At 45.5% G+C, this 21,917-nt stretch overlaps 1 protein-coding gene across 16 annotated transcripts in view; it reads left to right on the top strand.

Moving 5' to 3' along the window:
- Positions 1-21,917, top strand: part of HUWE1 (HECT, UBA and WWE domain containing E3 ubiquitin protein ligase 1) — a 158,033-nt gene that overhangs the window by 11,889 nt on the left and 124,227 nt on the right. For 15 of the 16 annotated variants that reach the window (XM_077640245.1, XM_077640244.1, XM_077640256.1 and 12 more), the window contains exons 2-23: positions 304-606; positions 2,672-2,791; positions 2,944-3,030; positions 4,497-4,570; positions 4,768-4,846; positions 5,348-5,410; positions 7,087-7,209; positions 7,639-7,710; positions 8,483-8,582; positions 8,856-8,956; positions 10,479-10,540; positions 14,113-14,201; positions 15,441-15,521; positions 16,129-16,214; positions 16,587-16,688; positions 17,593-17,738; positions 18,593-18,699; positions 19,410-19,511; positions 19,998-20,078; positions 20,177-20,283; positions 20,961-21,077; positions 21,547-21,699. In XM_077640245.1, coding sequence (XP_077496371.1) covers positions 463-606; positions 2,672-2,791; positions 2,944-3,030; positions 4,497-4,570; positions 4,768-4,846; positions 5,348-5,410; positions 7,087-7,209; positions 7,639-7,710; positions 8,483-8,582; positions 8,856-8,956; positions 10,479-10,540; positions 14,113-14,201; positions 15,441-15,521; positions 16,129-16,214; positions 16,587-16,688; positions 17,593-17,738; positions 18,593-18,699; positions 19,410-19,511; positions 19,998-20,078; positions 20,177-20,283; positions 20,961-21,077; positions 21,547-21,699 — 2,196 coding nt within the window. In that variant the 5' untranslated portion in view covers positions 304-462. The remainder of the gene's footprint in view (positions 1-303; positions 607-2,671; positions 2,792-2,943; positions 3,031-4,496; positions 4,571-4,767; positions 4,847-5,347; positions 5,411-7,086; positions 7,210-7,638; positions 7,711-8,482; positions 8,583-8,855; positions 8,957-10,478; positions 10,541-14,112; positions 14,202-15,440; positions 15,522-16,128; positions 16,215-16,586; positions 16,689-17,592; positions 17,739-18,592; positions 18,700-19,409; positions 19,512-19,997; positions 20,079-20,176; positions 20,284-20,960; positions 21,078-21,546; positions 21,700-21,917) is intronic. The other variant, XM_077640246.1, reaches the window with a different exon arrangement.

Below are 21,917 nucleotides of genomic sequence, written 5' to 3' on the forward strand. Positions count from 1 at the left end.
CCAGGCATCTATGAATGTAATGTAGAGATTGACCAAGTATGAAGTTGTATGAGGTCTCCCAGGCATCTATGAATGTAATGTAGAGATTGACCAAGTATGCATATATGGGCATTAACCGGCTACCTTCTCGCATCATACCCTTATTAAGCTGGAGCTGAACTGTCCCAACCATTTTTTTATTACTGTGTTCATCAGTTTTTTTTTTGTGGCGCTGCAATGGTAAGCCGCAGAGTAATGCTTGCTGTGGTGTCAGTGGCCCCTCACATGCCCCCGTCTGTACCTCGTTCCCCTCTCTTGTTTCAGCAGCAGCAGACAGGCAGGGGTGGTGCGGAGGAGGTGGAGGAGAGGGGGGCCATGAGTAGCGCTGAGTGAGCCAGACCCTGTGCCCTCTGACCTCTGCCCTGGTGATTGTGCCTTGCCGGCAGCAGCCAGGGGCCCGGCCCCTGCGTGGCCTCTGCCACCATGAAGATAGACCGCAGCCGCCTCAAGAAGAGCTCCTCGGAGGTGCCGCTGGACTGCAAGCTCCTGGTGGAGCGGCTCAAGAGCTGCTCCCAGGAGGAGCTGCTCCAGGAGCTCCAGGCAGTCAAGAGCTGGAACTGGGGCAAGGTGCGTGCTACCTCCGCCACCTCTATTCGGGTCCTGTTGTGTGTGCTGCCACTGTAGTAAGCATGTTGTTTGCATGTAAAGTGTAGCATGGAATGGATGCTTTGGTTTCTAGTTTTCTACTTCAGAGAGTATTTGAAAGCTGTACAACTTTCTGCAAGTCTGTGTTCAGGTGAACGTGTACTGTAGTAATATTAATCACATTCCTTTCTTCGGAAACTTGCTCCAGTTTGGGTAATTTGTATTGGACCAATGCTGTTGCTAATTCGAGATGTCAGTTTGGCCTTGCCATGACGTCGTGAACCATTGTGGTTAGCAGGTAGAATGGTCTATAGATTGAAAGGGCTTTAGGTTAACTTGCCCTGTTTGCATGCATAATGAACGCGCATGCATAATAAACACATTCATCGCATTAGCTCTCTCCTTACTATGGGAAAACGAGCAATTTCAGAGTGGTGTGCGCAAAACATTTATTCACTCATAAATTCAAACATTGCTTTGTTGCTGTGCATCATAGTGTAGCTATTTAGAGCTCTTTTCATTGACATCAGGTAAAAATAGGATTTGTATTGGTTACGAAGGAAAGAAAATCTTGGATTGGAAATATTTGGCTCGCACAAAAATTCACTAAAGTATTCATCAGTCAGAAAATAGAAAAACCTAGAATATACATTTTATGCGTTACTATCTCAGAAATGAAAACAGTCGCCGACCGTTTTTTCGGACTTGAAGGGACCCAAAAAATGGTCTGAATAGTCGTACAGTCTGAAAAATTTGTGAAGTACAAAGAAAATCAATTTATTGAGATGAAATCAGCTTGAAAAAGTCACTGATTTTATCTTGCGGAAAATTTCTCTTGCTGGCGATGGTTTGCTCCAAAGTTGTGCTCTCACTGTGCACGCTAGACAGCAAGGTCACGGCATTTAGTTGAATACTTCCCACACTTCTTTGATAGACCCGGCGGCACCGGCGGGGCCATGTTGTCCACAATCCAAGTGTGCACCACACCACTCGTCAAACACACCCAAAGTCAAGGCACTTTTTGTTCAAAGCGGTGGAACTGCCGGACGCAATCACTTAACGGCGAACGGATGTAACTTCTTGAAGACGGAGCGCCGCTCGGTCGGTACGGTCGGAGAAATCCAAGTGACAAAATGGCGAGTGATGAACGTATGACACCCGCCGCGGTGGCTCAGTGGTTATGGAGTTTGGCTACTGTTCCAGAGTACCGGGGTTCGAACCAGACCGCGGCAGCCACGTTTTGATGGAGGTGAAACGCAAAGGCACCCGTGTGCTGTGCGGTGTCAGTGCACGTTAAAGATCTCCTGGTGGTTGAAATTATTCCGGAGCCCTCCACTACGGCACCTCTTTCTAAGTTTCTTCTCTCAGTCCCTCTAGTATCCGTTCCCTTAATGCGCGGTTCAGGTGTCCGCTGAGCCCCAACAACCAATTTTTCAATGTGTGAGACAAGTGATAACGCGATAACATTGGCGACAAAAGCAAGTTGACGGCGATGACAGAACAACTGTCACCTCGAAGTGTCAGAGATCGCAGGGACCTCTACTGGCAAAAATGAGGCACCGAAAGTATGTCAAGCCAATCCAACTGCAGAGTAAATTTACCTCAATCCAAGATGCCGCCTCTTGCACCGGCGAAAAGCCGATAAGATAGTCAATTTTGGCCCACAGGCAACTGAAATTAGTCTGAAAAATCGAACTTTCAAACTTTTAAAGACGAAATATCCGCCACGAATATTTATGCGCTTCTATGGGGTAACTGACGGTGCCTCATTGAAGTCCGAATTACCCGTCGGCTACTGTATTCAAAGTTACAGGACTTTTCATGCTTAACTTCCCCCACAGTAAAAAAAAATTGTTTGTGCAAAGGCTTTGGGCTACTCTGCAGTGCTGTGCCGAGGTTGCCTCTGGCCAATTTGGGGAAAACCGGTACCTTCAGAGAGGCTCGGAAAGCAGCGAATCTCCTTGGCATTGGCGAAAACGAAAGTTATGTTTTTATTTGGGGCCCAATGCATTCCTCTCTAAGCATCCGCTTCCCTCCTTGCATGCAGTGTGAGCTGTACCACTGGATCGATGTGCTGGACCTGTTTGACTCGCTGCTCGAGGCAGCCTGCCAAACCTCGCACGAGGGCCAATGGTGCCTTCCATGCGACAGCCCAGGCCGTGAGAAGGTGAGCCATGCCCCCCTAGCCACAGTGGATTCGTGCGTGACGCAGGTTGACTTGATGTTGCCATTGCTGTCCATTGCAACCTGCATTGACTTGGGTGTAGGGGCTGCCTGTATAAATAGCTGGCTAACATTTGCATCCTGTTGTTTCGACAGGACAAAGAGCTGCTGCTGAACATACTCCAGTTCACAGCCCTCCTGATTGAACACAGCTTTTCGCGGCACCTCTACAACTCCATGGAGGTGAGTCTAGGACGAGTTCTTGCCTTCTCCTGGGGAGCATTGAGGTCTGTTCAAGTTAATTGCGTGCAGGACGCTGTGTGGTTGACCCCCCCATTATTCAGACTCGTAGTGGATTGAGAATTTGTTCGAATTATCATATTTACTGTGGTGTAAGCAAACCTTTTGTTGGTAAAGAATTGAAATGTCACCCCTTTTTTATAATTTAATAAATGTTGTTGTATAGAAAATTTTTTAAAATTCCACATTACCATAAGGGACAGTTTTGTTACAACCGTGGCAGTGTAATGTTAAATGCGGTGTGTGAAGTTTGAATCAAGGGGCGTGTTTTTGATCCCTTTGATTGGAATGAAGCATCAGTTGGAATAAACTGATGGTTCGAATTGAGCAAGGTTTATTTATGTACAGCTCGTTGTATATTAAAATTATTAGGCTCAGGTTTTCATAAATTCTTTGCCTATACCAAACCAAACCCAGATATTTCGAATTATTGGCTATATTGAACGCACATATTATTCCCTTGAAAATCCTTTTTCAAGTATGCGAAAATTGCGCTGTATATTGAACAGTTTCGCTGGTCATTTAATATATTGAGCAATGTACCATGCCCCTGCAAATGGTGCTTCTCCTAACGGTGCTCTTCGACCATTTTTTTGGAATGCTGAGTCAGGTCATCTGTGTGGAGACGTGTCTGCTACATTGCCTTAAGCACCTGCTGGTAAAGCTAGCGCTGCGACACAGTGTGATGAGGTAAACGTGTGCAGTACTTGACGGTGGCCTTTGTACTCTTGTACTCATTTTTTAAGCCACATTGCTGTCATGCGGTGAAGCCAACCCTACCTAAAGACTTTCTGGTGGCCCTTGCCTGGCTTGCTTAATTCTCTCACTTCGCTGCCGAAGGCATGGCAGAAATCAACTGTACCTTAATTTTATTATTCTATTTATTGTGTACTAGTAATAAGATAAGACATTTTATGATAGGCGTTGACTAGTTCCAAAGCACAGTCTGCTGTGTCTTCGATGTGAGGCAGGTTAGCTCAGCAAGCTGTGTGCTGCCAGCATGCCAGCGGGCAGCACGACGTTGTAAAAAGTGCATCACTAGCATGGGTGCAATGTGTTCTTGCTTCTATGTTAAAGATAAGCTTATCTGTTGCCATTTTCTACATATTGAGTAATCGATATATCAAACTGTTCTCAGTTCGATATATCCGGGTTCGACTGTATTGCCTGCCACTGGCCTGCAGCCTTTCAATTTTTTTTTTGTCTTGGAACATAGTGTACCTTGATGATGTGGTAATGCTCAGTGTGTCCTTGTTAAATTCTGCTAAGAAGAGTGGCTCAGAGAAGCAAATGAATGGGAAAGCTTCATATACTGTTGTGAAGCCACCTCTCTGTGGCATTAGTGGCGCACTTGTTTCGATGGTATTCTGAGGCAGCATCGGCTTAAGTTGCTGTTCCTGTTTGTGCAGCACCTCACTGCATTGCTGTCGTCAAGTGACATGCAAGTGGTGCTGGGTGTCCTTAACCTCCTCTACGTCTTCAGGTGAGCACCCATCGTTCATTTGTAAAGTTTCATTGCTGCCTGGTAAGCACTAGCCTCTGTCTCATGCACATACCAGGCATGCAGTACAACTTCGATAATTAAATGTGAGGTTGCTTGAAAAAATTTGATTGCAAAAATAGTGCCTTTGCACTTACCAGTTTATTTACAGTGTTTCTGTTTGCTTTTGTTTTTCGCAGCAAACGTTCCAACTTCATCACGAGGCTAAATCCGGACAGGCGGCAGGCCCTACTGACACGGCTTACGTACCTGGCTGAGGTTGGCTCCAGTTTTTACTTGCAGTTTGGCTTGCACTTTGTCTTCTGCCTTTAAATGTTTTTGGTCTGGTCTCTTTTTCTGTTCAGCTGTTGTGGCATATTTTTATTAAATTAGTAAGAGTTGGTCAAATTTAACTGTCCTACTGGAATGGGTGTTGATCTCCTATAAATGCTTTAGTTTTAATCCTGTAGTCTCAGCTTTTGTTCCTGTGAGGTAAAATTAAGTTGGCCTCTTTCATTGCTATTCATGGGTTCTTTAACTGCTCATTCATTTTGTGTAGAAAAGAATCCTCCTTCTACTGAGCTAAAACAGTTTTGGCAATGCTGGTGAATTTTGTTTATCATGTAGCAAGTATGGTCAACTATTCTCTTGGCAGTTTTCAGTTCACTCGTGGCTGCAGTATATTAGGCCTTGCTCATGACTTCTGAAAACTCGCCTGATGAGAATTGACGCAGTTACATCTGAAATTGACCTGTGCATATTCTCTTTTTGTTATTCCAGAACTGGGGAGGCAAGGAGAATGGCTTTGGCCTGGCTGAGTGCTGTAGGGAGCTGCCAATGAGTGTAAGTGTAGTGTGGGCAGGAGCATGCGTGCCTACTATGGCCTCTTGCCGAGTACCAAAGGGGCCCCAGTTTGCGCTTTGGTGACATATTTTGATTGATTACTGAAGTTTTTGGACTTCTTGGAGCTCTTCAGAGTGGCTTTACTGTACGCTGCTACTGTTTATACCACTGTCGTTGGGTGTTAGCTGCACGCATGCAACAAGCACATGGGCATTTCTTTACAGGCATGGTGACAGTAATGGTAATGCTAAGCTGAAACGTTGTACTAGATGGCGTGTGTACATGATACCCTTGCATAGCTAGTGCCCGATAGCAAGCAAAAATAGCAGCAGTATGCTAAGAAAGGCACCCTGTTGGTGAGGCCCGAATGTGTTGACCTGTTGTGTACATGGGTGTAGTCTGGGATGTAAGTGGCGAGTGCATCGGTGTACCTTGCCGACACTGTTATTTGCCCATGTTGAGTCCATGGAATCGAGTTTTTAAAGGGGCTCTAAGGACAACTTCATCCAATTGTTGTTCTCAGTAAAAATTGATTGTCTGGATCTTTGTGGCTATACAGTAGAATCCCAATGATATGAATCTCACAGGGTGGTGAAAAAATTTGCATCATCTTTTTATAGCTGGCAGGGTTCATTTACGGCCGCGTGGCCACAGCTCACTATTCGCGGTGTGTGTTCCGCGACTGGGGATTGCAATGTCGATGATGTGCGGGCCACGTGCCCACGCTCACTCGCAACATCAGCGATGTGTGGTACGTGCCGCATGACTAGCGATCACAGAGTTACTGAAGTAGGGTCGGTGCTTAGTGCTTGAGGGGGTGGTCGGTTGCATGTTCATATCATCCATAGTAGCATGGGAGAGTGTTTGGAACAACCGAAATTTTGCACAGTGTACAAAATGCACTCTGGTTGGGGAAATATTGTGAATTTGCATCATTCCGAAATTTGTCAACTGTGTTCATATCATCGGGATTCTACTGTACATGTTGGTGTATCTCCGGCACCAGAAAACGCATTTATGACGGAGAAAATTCTATTTAAAAATCTTTTTGCCAGTTGACTCAAAACTCCAGATGTCCTTACTGAGGACAGGTTTCTAACGATTTGAAAGGAATGGTGTGTTTAGCTGGTGTCGGCGCACGCATTTTACTTGTGAAATCAGCCATGGCGACACCTGTCTTTTTTTCTTTTCTTGCTTTCAAAAAGCTCATATTTTGGTGAGAGAGGTCTCTTTGGGATTAGCATGCAGTATTGTATTAATACAGGCAAACTGCAGTTTGTCCTCAGTGTCCCTTTAATTAGAATAAAAAAAATGATCTAGCTAGTACTGCAATGATGTACTGTTGGGGACAAAAGTGCCCAGGACACGCGATTGACATCAAAAGCATATAGCTTTATCAGCCGGTGGTTGCAGGTCACACTTGTGGAGATGCAACTAGGCCTTGGGCTCTCTTATGTGTGCTAGTGAAATCATGGAACAGTGGCGCACTTCGCACCTATGAGCCAAAGTCATCAGTCGCGCGTCCTGAAGAATTTTTGTCCCCGATAGTAGTACACGATAGTGAAAATACCGAAATGAATATTTGCATCGTTTTCATTTGAAGTAGTCGCTTTTTAAGGGGAAATCATTGCAGATGACTGCACAGATCTTCACGATTTGTGTCTGCTTGCGTGCAGCAATTTCCGACCAGTGCCACAACGCTGCATTTCGAGTTCTACACCGAGCCGGCGGATTCGGCGGGAACCAAGAAGCAGCCCTCCACCACTGTCTCCGTCATTCACATGGAGAGTGTCGACAAGGTGAGACTGCATTTCCCCCCTTTTGCCACTTTGCTAGTGGAGAAGGGGGTTTTCTTTTGGAGGGAATTTTGAATCAAATACCGACTGTCAGCTGCTTCTTCTCTATATTAGATGAACAGCTTGGCATGAGCAAACAGTGATAATACGGAAGGTAATGTGGAGGAGGGAAAATGAGAAGAGGCTCTAGTGACTGTGTAGCAGAACTTGTCATTTTGAGTTCACTGGTGTGGAATGCAGTGGATTGTTGTGTGTGCGCACAAAGTAAATGGAGGAGCTTGGCAGGCTAGACTATGGTCATCGTACCAAGCAGGGCTGTTTTATTGAGTACTGTACATGGTTCAAGTAAGGAACTTGGTAGAGATTGTGGATCTGGTGTGTCTGTTGTGTGTCTGGTTTCTTCTTACCCTATCCCTTTTTTTGTGCGTGTAGATCACAAACAAGAACCCCTCGCAGATCATGGAGGAGTTGCTTGAGACGTATGCCGTTCCACCGGCCAAACACGTGAGTGCCCTTGATCTTTCTGTTTAAGTGTGGTTGCTGTTCTTGTGGTGACAGTTTGCATTGTCTTTTTTATGGGGGGGGGTCTTAGACATGCTTTTATTTTTGGGCCAAATGTAATGAAACTGTACAGTCGCATTCAGTTTCTGGTTGATGAGCAGACTAAATTAGTGTACACAAAAAATAGCGTAAGCATGAATAGAGAGATCGGCTCCCAACATTGCATGCTTTAATCATTTAGCAGCATGCTGCAATAAGAATTATTGCTCTGTCTGCTCTAGAGGTCGAGTTGTATCCCTCATAAACTTGCAAACAGTAATAAATTTTTTTTCAAAGCCATCACAGTGCCTTGGTGTATGTGCAATTTAGTCATCTAGTGCAGGCGGCTTGCGAGGTTGGGTGCACTCATGGGGTTAGGTTAGAGATGTTCAAGTAGTGGCACACATGTTGCTATTAAAGACACACCTGCCACAATCTTTTTGGCCATTGTAGCAGGTGGTGGATGCACCAAAACATTTTTTCTGTGCACATCATGCTGTGCTAATGCGATGGTTACAAGCCCTTTCGTTGCCCCGTGGGTGAGTCGCTAAGGGATGAATGATGTAATCAGTGCTTCTCTGACACCATGGCAATAGGCATTAGATCTAGATTTCTATGCTAATAGAAGAGTAATGTTTGTCTGTGGAGGTGTTCAAGTTTATTTGGGCAGTGATAACTTTTTTTGGTCCGATAATCAATCAGAAATGTTCTGTTTTTTTTTTTTTTTGGCGCACAGATGCTGCTGTTAACGCACGTCCGGTTAGCGCACAGTTTTTCCAGTTACACCAAGCGGCTGCAGTGTGTTCAGGCCCGTCTGCAGGCACTCTCCATACTCGGTAAGTCGACTGCGCATAACATGGTTTGATTTGAATTGTCTGTTGTGAGATCTAAAAGACCCCCTTTTTTTTTGCTTGAGTACTATCTGTGTTGTTACACGGTTTGCAAAAGATGTCAGGTTACCTGGCTGTATGTTCGGTTGGAGACGAGCATTTTTGATATGAATTGCTTCAGTGACGATGAGGGGGTCCCTTCTTCGGTAACGGCTCTGCAGATGCTCCTCAGAGACTGCTGACCATTCTTCTTTTTTTTTTTTCTTGCTCTTTAAACAGTGTACTGCAGTGCAATCCAAGATAACATCAACAGTCTCCTCTACAATGGTCTCATCGAAGAGCTCGTGGATGTCCTCGAACTCAAGGATCCCAGTCTTATTGTAAGTGCTCGACTTTGACTTTCCCCAGTTGTTGCTCTTGCTCTGGGGTTAAGAGGGCACTTGAGAACTGTCTGGTCTTCAGCTTGGTTTTGTAGTAGCTTGTTGGACAAACCGCATTTTACGCGCATTACTGAACATCGGGCCTTTCTTTAGAAAAATGACCATCTGAAATTGGGGGAGGGGGGTTGACTTATTGGCAATTTTCATGAAGTTGATGCCGCTCCGTGGCAGTGCCAAAACTGCAGTAGCTGACCGTTTTTTCGGACTCCAATAATTCGGACTTTCACGACATTTCGGAGCTCGCTGAGGAACTGTCACACACCTCATAGGAGGAGGAATAAACTTTATTGTGCTCATAAGATATGCTCGCTTCTGCTTGTCTTCCTAAGGGTTACCTCCCTTGGTATCATGAGCATCGTTACACACGGAAACTGGCTGTTCTTGCGTCACGCGGTGCAGGCATTTGTTCGCGGTATGACCTGTGGCTGCGTCGCACTGTCTGGCACCGTGACATAGTCTCTGTCATGACGTGAGGAGGTGCGGACATATCGAAAGCATTCACAGATTTTTCGAACTGGTCTATTAGTCGGACCATTTTCCAGGTCCCGCAGAGTCTGAAAATATTGGTCTGTGACTGTAGTTCCACAACGATTGATGTGCCTGGAACCGTATAGTTTTCTGTGTGGTGTGTGCATCACTGGCACATTCAAATGACATTGTCAGAGTTTGCCTGTGAAAATATATCTTAGGAGCCAGGTGCGTAGCCAGAAATCTTTTTTGAGTGGAAACCAAGGTAACTCTTTTGTATCGAGCAGGTGATGGTGAGGGGGGGGGGGGGGGGGGGGGGGAAGAGCTGTGTGGTATATGCCCCAAAAAGAGCACTGCAAAGGGATCTGGGGGTCTTCAGTGCATGTCACTAATTTGCTTTGTTACATGAATGAATTGCACTAATAACAAGTCCTGTTAATTGGAAATGACAATGAATCTGATGTGTTGCGGGGGTGTAAGTGTTTGTGCATAAGTGTGGAGAAGCATGTTGAACATAGGAGCTGCAGAAAGGCTATAGTCTCTCTGCGATCTCGGCATGTGGCAAGTGAATGGACAGGGCACTTCTCTCTTGTGTGCACAACCTATAGAGAAATTCAGCTGATCTGTGGCTACAATGCTTAAATGTCTTCCGTGGGTGCCTGTACTAATGCCATAATGGCTGCTGAAGAGGGCACAGCTTTTTCTTATTTTGGTTTAACACGTTCAGCTCTAGAAGGAGTTAGTGATTTTCATTGCCATCATTATTGCAACAGCATGTTAGTTCGGTGGTCTTTGGCCATGCAGTGTTAGTGAATAGTTGCTTCCCTGGCTAGAAGCTTATTTGCAGCTGTGTGTAATATGGTCATTGTCTTTCCCACAGCATTGTTCTGTCAATTTCTGCTACTTTGCTGAGGTTGTACTTATGATCATTCTTGTGGCCATTGTACAACTGTGCCTAACAACCACAAATATTTATTTCCTTTCTTGGCTTCAGGAAATCAAGGCAGCATCTCTTAGAACATTAACCTCTATTATCCACCTGGACCGGAATCCAAAGTAAGCATCTGTTTTGACCTTGCTGTGTCTATGCGCTGTATTGCTGTTGCATGGCTCTGTGTGTGTGTCCCGTTTTTTCTGCTTGATGTGACTTGGCTTGTTTTGTCTTCTTTTCTCCTCTTTTTGTATTGTCTTGTCTTTTTTCTCTTGTGCTGGCTTGTCCAGCATAGATCTCAAGCTCTACTTCAGGTTGGTCTGTCGACATGCTGTCTGTTCCTTTTGTTGCTCCTTTTTTGTGTTTTTGAAGCCTCTTGAAGTGTGTTTTGGGTGTCCAGCTGTATCTGTTATGTCTGTTTTTTAGCATGGTAGGCCTTTGTACTCGTTGCAGGCTAGAAAATATGGGAGAAATAGTGAAGGCTCTAGGAAAGAGGGGCAAAGTATTGCATGGTAGTTAGCACTGGGCTGTTAGTCGGGACAACTTAAGTTGGCTTGTTTTGTCAAAAAGGAACCAACGAGGGCAAAGGGGCCGAAGGATTGGGATGAGAAAGGGCAGGCAATGCAACTGGGAACATGAATCACGAATCGGGCACTTCGTGGATGCACGGAAAGGGAGCCTCCAAGAAATGTTTGAACAGGCCTTAATCACTTTGTATGTTATACCCTGTTAGAGTACAGGGACCTGTTGGGTATTGCCGTGAGGCCGAAGAGGTGTGAAGGTTTTGCTGATTAGGAACTGGAGGGAACTTTTTTTGGAACATGTGCAGGAGTTCATCAATGCCCTGAACATTATTAGCCCTGTTCAGAATGCTAGTTTTTGCAGTGTTGCAACAGCCTTTTGACAATGCTTCTGGAGTTAATGGAGCAGTCTAGACTATTGCTTAACAATAATTCAGTGAAGTCCTGTCTGATCATGTTAGAGATATGCTTGCATTGCAGTTGTTAGTCTCTTTGTAGATACTGTAATTTTGGTTTATTTTTCATTGAGATTTGGACTGTGGAAATGCAGAGAAAAAGCACCTCTGAAAAAGCCAAGAGATGGAATTGAAAGCAGTTGCGAGGAGCAGGATGAAGCAAATAAGAATTCAGTGTGTTCAAAATGGAGGCGGTGCAAATTTGGAATTATGGAAGTTGAAGTAATGGAAGATTTCTGAGCCTCTGAAGAAATTAACTTACAATTGTTACTCTAGTCTGCACTGTAAAGAGTTAATTGAGATTTTAATGACATTATTAGCAGAGCTTCAGCCTTGGTGGTGGGATCAGGATAAGGCCTCTACCAAGTAGGCGCAAACTTGTGCATTCTCTGCACTGGTTTCTTGCCACCAGATGAGGTTCTGCCCCAGTAGCCTGCTCATTGAGTTTGATTTTTCTTCATTGTGAAAAAAGAAAACCCTGCTGTGCCTGGGAGCATTTATTGCAGTTCAAGGGGTGAAATAATGCTGTAATGGTTGGATGCGCCGTAAAAATGATTTTCAGGGCAGAACGGTTCGGGCAGACATTGGTGCTACTTTTTTTGGGAGTTAGGTAGATCCTTGGTTTTGCTACACCCGAACAGGTTGCCCATATGCGGTATGTATTCCACAATTTTCCTTGCTTTTTTGGTTACTTGACCTAGGAATCTCTATTCTAGACAGTTGATTTTGCCATCGTAATTATAGCTCTGTGTATTACTCGTTTGCACATCTGGAAATGGCCAAATGCATGGGATAGTAGTGTGCAGATTCAATGTCCTAAAATATTTTGATGCAAGTGTGCAGAGTTTTAATAACTGACACATTGAAACTGTGGTTGAGAAAACTGAGAGGTGAGGTTAGTAGCTACTTTATATAATAAGTTGGTGATTGGTGATTAACCCTTTAATTGCCAAATTAATTCCTGAGAAGCTTACTGAAATTGCCAAATTTTTTGGGCGATTTTTTGTCGAAAATGACTGTTGTCAGGCTTAAAAGAGGAGCTAAAGGTGCAAAACACATTTCATGGACAACTACTGCCCTCTAGTGTTGGAGTTTGCAACAAATGCCGACCGTAACCTTGTCTTTAGCAGTGGGTGCGACGCAACACTGGACGAGATTGACTTGTTATTGGCGATATTGGTACGACCTTGCATCACATGTAGAGTGTAATCCACTTGTAACGATATATCGCTTATAACGATCAAATTCTTTGGATTTATCATTTCTCCCATTGCCCCTATGTAAAAATAAATCGTATATAACGATACAATTATCGGCGAAATAACGGATACATCGGTAGGATTCTGTCCGCTGGATTGGTGTTTACCACCAAAATTTGGCTGAAAGTTTGATAAAAAATAAGATGCTTTGAAGCAAATGACGTAAAAACTCTGCCAACAGGCGTGGCGAAATCCGTAAAAGAGCATTGCCTGGGGCCTTCGTAACCAAGGGATGTCACAGTCGGAATGTCACAATCGCTGTAGAGAGGAGCTTGCTTGGCTGCTGTCCTGCAATGCTGTCTCACACAAACTTAGTTTTTGCCCTGGATGGTTGATAATTTATTTTTTCTTTTAATGCGTGTGTCCCCCCTCCCCCTGTGTCCCACTGTCTGCAGCGTTTGGCAGCATGCCAAGATGCTGTGCGCCATAACGTTTATTATCTTTTGACTGATGTTTGGGAGGAGGTGGGGGCGTGGCCCCTCTGCGAACTTGGCAGAAGGCCAAGACACTGGTGACAGTGGCTACATGCATGGGGGAGTGCATGGGTGTGTTCTTTTTCCTTTCTTTGCCGGTCCAGATGTAACGATAATCTGTTATAACCATTGGATTTTCCGGTTTTCTCAATATTGTTATAAGTGGATTGCACTGTATAGCTCTGGATTCGTCGTTAAAGGGTTAAGGTTGTTGCTGTTTGGGGCTGTCATTTTTTGGGGCAGTGGCATGGAAAGTTGCCATTTTGAAACATTGCATATAGGCAGCAGTTGTGTATGCTAAGCCTCATTTTCTTGTCTCCTAACATTGTACTGCTTCCCTGAGCAGCTTCTGAATGGGTGATGGGGGAATTTAAATCTGAACAGAAGAACCCAGGAATTGATTCCAAGGAAAGTGCAAGCTTGTTGTCCAATTTGATTAGTCATATGTATGAAAATGAGCTTGAGCACATGAATGCATATTGGTTTCTAGAAAGTGGAGAAACACAGCTAGCGACTTCTGGAGGTCGAACGCAGATCCATTACTAGCTGGCTGAGCCATGGTGGGGATTTGCCTCCCATTGACATGTTCCTTCTATGTACTGCAGTCTTAAGCAGTGCTTTTCTTTGTCAGCTCTCAATGGTTGCTTAACCCCCCAATGGACACTTTTTCGAAAATGGCTTGAAAATAGCCATTTGGTACCCGTGCTGCCGTCCGTTGGCAAGCCCAAAAAAATGTTTTGGATGAGCCTTACTCACCTTCAGCCAGACAGGAGAGTGCCCAGAAAACATGCGACAAGGTGGACGCGTCATGAGCCAGAAATGAGTCTGCTAATGCCGGGCCTGGTGGCTCCTTGTTAGTCTGCTAAGGGTTAATTAGCTATCCCGTTTCTGTGACTTGTCTGAAATGGTATTGCTTGTTCTGTGTCGTTTTTCCTTGCTGCCGTGCTCTGTGACTCACATACATTGTCCGTCTTGTGACTTTTACTTAGGCTTGGCGCCATTGTGGATGCAACGGGCGCAGCGTCGTATCACGGCTTCCTTCCCGTGCTGGTCAGAAGCTGCATACAGTCGCTCACAGGTAAAAAGGAGTGGTGGCGCTGAGCTTGCCTTTCTGGCTTCGGTTGTGGCCGTGTGTCGGTGCATAGGATGAGGACGCTGATGCAGAAGTAAATGTTAAGCTTTCCAGCAACAGTAACTAGTAGGTGGTTCCGCTTTTTTTCGTGTGATGCACTAAATTTAGGTTAAGGGAGGTTTTAAAGAAGTTGCAGTCGAATCTTAGTAATAGGGTCACCGCTGATGCAGATTTTGGTATGATAGGAATTCATACAACTCCCTGGCTAAACTGCATTTTGCAATATGTGTTCATAATTTTGGGAGCTCTGGAGACTCCTGCGCCACTATGAATGATATGAATGAGGGAGTTTCAACTGCCACCGTTAATGTGATGAGGAAGCCACTACAGGTGTGTGATTTGATTTTGGCAGCAGCAGTGCAGAGAGCCCTAATGGCATGGTTGAAAAACGGGGGTGGTGGGAAGGGTGAAGTGGCGAGGATGTCTCGTGCTCTACGCATAACCACAGCCACATCCTCCCATAGTTGATACAAAAGCAGCCAAGCTGTACAGTATACACCCACGAGCACTGAGTGCCACCATCACGTCGGCGGTGCCATGATCACCAGTCGTGCAGTACGCACCCGCAGGCTTTGAGTGATGGCATTCAGCGCTGTTGGGCCAGCCTGAATGGATACGTGAACGCGCGTAGCTGTGTAACCACCGAGAATGTATGGGAATTCATATCGAACCTGTATTACAGCTAACCAGGATTCCAGTCTGTTGTAAATAAATTTGCAAGAACGAGTTTCTTGTGCTTCAACATATTGATTTCGTTCACTCTAGGATAATTCAAAAATAAAATTTTTTGCCACATCCTTTTTTTTAACATGTGGCATTCATATCAAGATTCTACTGTATATTTTTTATTTTGGCTACATTGCTTTCTGCACTCCTGATGGGGAGACGCACTTCTTTGATTATCGAGATTGCCTCATCTCTTTGTATGATTGCTGTGCTTCTTGCATTACATTCCGGTTTGGCTGGTACCGCAGTTCTGTGAGCTTTTTGAGGCAGGCACAGCTGAGACTGGACAGGCGTGGGGTGGTCATGAAATGTGTGTTGAAATGTTAAGGGTTGAAACTGGGGTAGGGGATATCTACTTCTTAATTCTGTTGCACCTTTGGGTGCTGTTGCTCGAGGGTACTGCGTGACCCTGGGACTTGATCTGAAGTCTTCAACGTCTCCCTGCTTTATCCTCCACAGAACCTGGTGCTGACCCATTTCCGTTGCCGTTTGCCACGGCACTGTTCTCATTCCTGTACCACTTGGCCAGCTACGAGAGTGGTGAGTGCGGCTTCAGGGTTTCTGTTTCCAGCCTGGGCTTTGCAGTCGGGGATGGCCGCGGTCATGAACTGCTGTAAGAAGTAAAAAAATGGAAAATTTGGCAAGTTGGTTTGCATTGGCCATGTTGTTGGTGCAAAACAAGACAAATAGGACGAGGGCTATCATTTGTCCTAAGGTCTGCCATGAATGTGCAGAAGGTCAAGCCATTTTTTGTCTGTGCAAACGAGGTGCATGCAAGTGCGCCACGAGAATTTTGGTCTTAATTTAACTTGGCACAGTGCAGCAAGATAGAAAAATACAATTTATGTTGTGTATTTGGCTGCTGGGGCTCTATTTTAATGCCCTACATTCCCTACAAGACACGTTTCTTTTAAGTTGTTTTTGTCGTCCCCACTATTGTCCTCTGTCTGGCTGCACAGCTGTGAAAGCGGCTGGGACGCTTGCAGAGCTGTCTGTCTCATATTTGAATTCACTCTCCTATGCAGGAGGTAAGTAAAGTTGGCGGAAGCTTGCATAATGCACTAGCGTTTGCTCGCATGGTTTGCTATGTGCTTTCAGACATTCGGATTTGTGGTTGACCTGTGGCCCAAAATTTTGGGTTGTGCAGGTGGAGAAGCGTTGGTGTCATGCGGAATGGTGGAATCTCTCCTCAAAGTCATTGGCTGGCACGGCACTGAACCTGAGCACATCACGGTGAGTGCTTACAGGGTGCTTTATTCCCACTTGCCAGAGAGGTCCTGTGCACACTGCAAGGGAATTGCACGCAAGTGAATTATCAGAACAGTGGCTTGTTGGAAGAGAGAGAGGCTGAAAATGCAAGACATCAGTGAGTGCACTAAACATTGGAGGGATGAATTTGAATTTCAGGGGTTGATTTGCAAAGGCTGACGTGTAGTGATTTGGTGCGTTTATTGGGACTGGTTCATTGGAGTTTGTGTAAAGGCATCTAGCTCCATCTGTTCAGTCTTGGTCAAGGTCTTTTTTTTTTTTTTTTAGTCTGTTCAAAGTGTCGAGATGGTCCTGAATTGTTGTTCGGGGTCTTACTGGTGCTGTTCTTTGGTGCAGTTTGTGACCCGGGCTGTGCGGGTCATTGACCTCATCACGGGCCTAGACATGCAGACCTTCCAAGCACACGGTGGCCTCAACAGCTTCATCCGCCGGCTTGAGGCGAGTTTGGCGCTTTGGGCTAGTTGCACAGCTGTTGCTAGTGTGCATTGATGTGCCTTTGTGGATGTGCCGGCCAGTGTTGGCATGCATTAGTATGTCGGCCAGTCTTTTGCAGCATTAGCAAGCTTTTGGCAATGCACCCTGCCATGTGGTTTCTTGGAAGTCTGATTATTGATCGGAGAGTGTTTTATGCATGCAAGCAGTCAAAGGTTTCTAATGAGTGTTCATGATAGTCGCTGGTCTTTTACTTGGGTTATTGTGGTGCATGGTCAGGCATTGCAACATTTTTGGTTTGGGTGTCAATGCGGTTATTCTGTTAACAATCAGTTGCAGTGTTATGATTTCTGCATTTCTGCTGGTTGGTTTATTGAATGCTTACATGCACATAACAAAAGGTTCTGTTAAAGCAGATAGGGGGAACCTTTCTTGTGCATTTTTTGTAGCCGTTATTTCCTGAGTTATGCGAGCAACAAAAAAGAAATTCTGCTGTTAACCAAAAAAAGTGTTGGTTAACCGACAAAGAATGGTTGTAAACATTAGTTTTGGTGCCTCAGCTGAAGGCAGATTTGTAGGCATGTGCAAATAATTTCGAATGTTCAATTGAATAGTGAAGTATTCGATCTTCGATGCGATCTGAATGTTTGCTTTTCCATATCTCGGAAGTATTCGTCTCGAGCGAATAACGTTTCTGGAACACTTGCTGCGAATTGCTGTTTGCTTTGAACCAAGAAACCACTTTTCGCACATACCTACAGATTTGTTAAAACTTGCTTTGCTCTTTATGGGGCGGCATGTCTTTAGGGTGTCTATTTTTTTTTGTAGTAAATTCCTCAAAGCCGTATGTTCGTGGAGAAAAACGTGAGACACTGGAATAACACATTGGTGTTGTTCTGTGCATGTGCAGCTGGAGGTTGAGCACTGTCGAAAGGAGCAGCCGTTTGCCATCCGGCCACGGCACCGGGAACCATCCGTGGCCTCGACAGACGACGGTGGTGCCCAAGAGCCCACTCCCATGGAAGTGGACCACTCGCCACGAAGCGAGCCTCTAGCGTGAGTGTCGCATTCTGTCGTCCTTGTTCGAGCGGTAAACGTGTAGTGCACTGATGGACAAGAAGACCTGTCGTTTGTAACGCTTGTAGGAGCTGGCTTGGGTAGTCTGGCTTTGCAAACTGCAGAATCAAGTAGGATGTAGCGAGGAACCACGAAAGAAAAAAGAAACTTAGTTTACGGGGCTCTTTGACAGAGTGACATAAGCAAACCAGTTGTTGCTAAAATGAAGTTCTTAATTTGTGGATCCCATGGACTTCTCTGGATTGAGGTAAAAAGGAGACCGTGCCTCATCTGTTTGGGGATAGGGCTGCACCAGTGTTGCAAATATTTATACATTTTAATGTGCTGATTCCAAAAAATTGGAAAACTAGGTTTTCTGCTTGGAAGAAGCTTTAGTTATTTCTGAACTGTAGATCGTGTCAAAAACCTTGCCATATATAGGAGTTATGTAGAATACCTGAATGGATCAGTAAAATGTATGGGTGTGCGAATGTTCGAAATTTCGAATGCGAAACGAATATGTTTGATATTCGATGTGTATTTGTATTCATGTGCTAGCACATCTCTCCGAAATCACGGATTTGTCTGAAGCCACGCCGTGACCTTGAAGTGCGAGAGATAAGCCCATGGTGACGTGTGCATCATGAGGCTCAGTCAGTGAGGAGGCAGTGCGGTCACACAGCTGTAGCCAATAAACAGCAGCTGTGCCAAAGCTGCTGCCGTGTGGCGTGCGTTCTGCAGGGGGTAGTAGATTCTCGCTGGACACATGTGTGCCGCTCGTGCTCCCTCAAGCAGTGATAGCGCACCTACTTTGCATTTGATTAACTACGCAAATCTGCTGTCATTTTGTGCAGCTCTACGTCTGCCAGGGGCGACGTGGGTGTGGATGGCATCGAGGGCGTGGTTCAGACGGTAGCAGCCATGCCCAGTGATGCTGATGAAGAGCCAGAAATTCGCAGGGGTGAGTAGTAGTTCTCGCATTTTATGTGAGCGCTGCAGTGCCATGTGCGTGCATACATTTTTATCATCACTGAGTGGCTCGGGCACATTATCTTCAGTGTCACCTACAGGGTGTTTTAGCTAGTTTATGCCAAGTAGGGAAGAATGCTGGTGTGTTTAGCCAGTGGTTGTGAATGCATTCTCTGAACTCAGTGCCACTTTATTTTAAAAGTGCAGTTCCGATACAAGCTGCTGTTTGCATTTAAAATGTACCTTGCGCGGCATGCTGCGTAGGACAGCAAATCAACTCGTCGCTAAGCGTGGCTCTAATGCATGTCTACTGATCGGCTGATGCCAAAACTACCTTGCCGTCTACTGAATTGCCATGTCGAAAGGTGCTCTTCATAAAAATATATATTGCAGCCAGCCAGGACCTTCTTATTGTATCAATTAGAACAGAAAATGAAATGAACGGGGATGAAATCACTGGAAGTCTTGTGTATTAATCTGAACAATGATCTCCAGTGTAATTCAAGGACATAGTTGGGATGTGGGCACAGTGTGTGTAGACCCTAGTTTGTTTCTCTATCTTTCACATTTCCAGTTTCATACTAAGGTGGGGCTAAGTGCAGCATTGAGATTGCCCTGCTTGGAGCCCTCTTCACCAATTAATTGCCCATTGGTTGTGCTGAGAATTTGTGCCTCTTTGTGCTTTGCCTTCCTTCTCCATAGGTGTCCAGTGCTTCCCCCAGCGAGCAGCCCTTCTCAAGTCCATGCTCAACTTCCTCAAGAAGGCGATTCAGGACCCATCATTCGCAGACAGCATACGGCATTGTAAGCACCCTGTGACACTGTCTCAGTGTGTTTTTCTCTAGTGCTGTTCTCTGGCAGGAAGGAATGTCTTAACTTGTGCCCTTCATTCATGTAGTCCGTGAGGCGTGCAGTTGGTGTAGGTGCTGCAGTAACTGGGAATTTAGGAGTTTTTTTTATCTTCTTGAAGTGTGACACGCGCTAAAAGGAGTCTCTTTCTAAAGTGCATACACAAACAACATTCAGTGTCTGCACCGTATGGAACAGGGATGCCCACATGGTTTCTCATCCGCTCCCTTGTCATCGTCATTCTTTGAAAGCAGTCCCCTCGTCGGCTACTTGGTGTGCGATGCTCTTCCTGTTCTGTGACGTCCCTCTGAAAGTGCTTAGTGAACAGCTGTCTGAAATTTATTTGTAAGGCTGAATTGGTTTGTCAGGTTCTTGCTCGATCCAGATTAAAAACCCGTGATTTGCAGACCTGACTGACTTGGTGATGCTCCTTTTGCCCAGTGATGGATGGTTCCTTGCCGCGGTCCTTGAAGCACATCATCAGCAATTCGGAGTACTATGGCCCTTCTCTGTTCCTGCTGGGTGAGCACCTCCCACCCTTTGATTTTTTGAAGCAGCTGGTGGATTAGAGAACAGTGCTCTCACGGTGCCCTGCCTTCCTTCGCTCCTCTTTGTTGCAGCCACTGACGTGGTCACGGTGTACGTCTTCCAGGAGCCGTCCCTGCTGTCCTCGTTGCAGGACAATGGCCTCACGGACGTTGTCCTACACGCCCTCCTTGTTAAAGAGGTGCGCTGCCGCTCTCTCTTTTTTTTTTTTACCACTGCCGCACCCGTCCTCGTACCTTGCTCATTTCAGAACTCTGTAGCTCAGCGGAGTTGCACAACCAGGTGCCAAATGGGGCGCTTTGCTTCGGGGCATGTTCTTTTGTTAGTCCAAAATGAGAGGTGAACCACTTGTGCCAGCCGGATTGCATTAAAGCATTGTTGGGCTTAGTTTTGTGAACAAGTAATTTATCTTCTATTAGTGTGAAGTGCCATGTCGAAAGCATGCAGTCAGGCCATTTGGTGCACGTTGTGATTGGGCTTTAAAATTTGAAATTTTTAAGCGTTTATCTCCTAGGCCATGTTTGCACTGCTAACTACCATTTATATGCTGGTAAGGGCTGCATTTTTTTTTTTCAAGTTCTGACATGTTTTGGCTCTTATCCAAAAGCGAACTTTACTGTTAAGGATCCAAGCTATAGTCTGGGAAAACTACCTTATTGTCCCTAACAGTTTGATGCTATATCTAGCCTTGTCTTTTTGAGGAAATAGAGTAAATGCAGTGTGTTCTGAGTTGTGCACATGGCAGTTGGTGATTAACAAGGTACTCCGGGTGTGCACGGCAGAAGTGCTACGTTAGAGCCGCTATGAACGTTGCTGTTGCACTTCGCTGACGCTTGTATTCAATTCACCCCTGGGCAGGTTCCAGCAACGAGGGAAGTCCTGGCATCCTTACCAAATGTGTTCAGTGCACTCTGCCTCAATGCACGAGGTCTGCAGGCATTTGTGGCCTGCCGGCCCTTCGAGCGCCTTTTCAAGGTCAGTCACGAGTCTTCTGTTGTGTCGTGCACCTGTAAAACTTTACTTATTATTCATTGACTTTCTTTGGATGGTCGTGTCTTGCAGGCAACTGAAGCAACAGTTATCTTTTTCTCTTAACATTGTGGGAATCTTCTACAGCACTGTCAGGCCTCTTAATGCTATGCCAGTTCTTCCAAGAGCTGTCATGCTACTTCAAAAGAGAGCTGCATGCGTAGAGGGTTTCAATCGGATAAGCCGAAGGTGTTGGTTTGTTTACAATGGCAAGCCAGTTTGTTGATTGCTGTTCTTGTCCAATGAAGCAGTGATGTACTGCATTTTCTACAAACCTGAGTTGCCATTTAGTGTTCTGTGGTCATTGTAAGCTTTCAGTGCCTGTGCAGAACAATCTAGCGCTGGCAGCTAAGTGCGTCAGTTGTGGCCATGGTCAGGCAAGACTGAAATGGTGAGCTTTTCTTCGTGCACACAGGTTCTGCTGTCGCCAGACTACCTGGCTGCCATGCGGAGGCGCAGGTCATCTGACCCCATGGGTGACACTGCATCAAACCTTGGCAACGCCATGGACGAACTCATGAGGCACCAGCCAAGTTTGAGGGTCGATGCCACTGCTGCCATCATCAAGGTGAGCCTTCTATCATGCAGATCGCACGGGGAAATGGTCAATGTAATTACGAATGAATGTTTTCTTTGCACAAAAGCTCGCCAACATACCATATTTACTTGCGTATTGGTCGATATGTTGTATTGGTCGACCCGCTAACTTTGGGAAGATTTTGGAATGTTGTATAGGTCGGCTATAGGCTGCCACCGTGCATATGACTGAACCGGCTTAGCGCATGA

Source organism: Amblyomma americanum, chromosome 10 (genome assembly GCF_052857255.1).
Source record: "Amblyomma americanum isolate KBUSLIRL-KWMA chromosome 10, ASM5285725v1, whole genome shotgun sequence".
Lineage (NCBI taxonomy): Eukaryota > Metazoa > Arthropoda > Arachnida > Ixodida > Ixodidae > Amblyomma > Amblyomma americanum.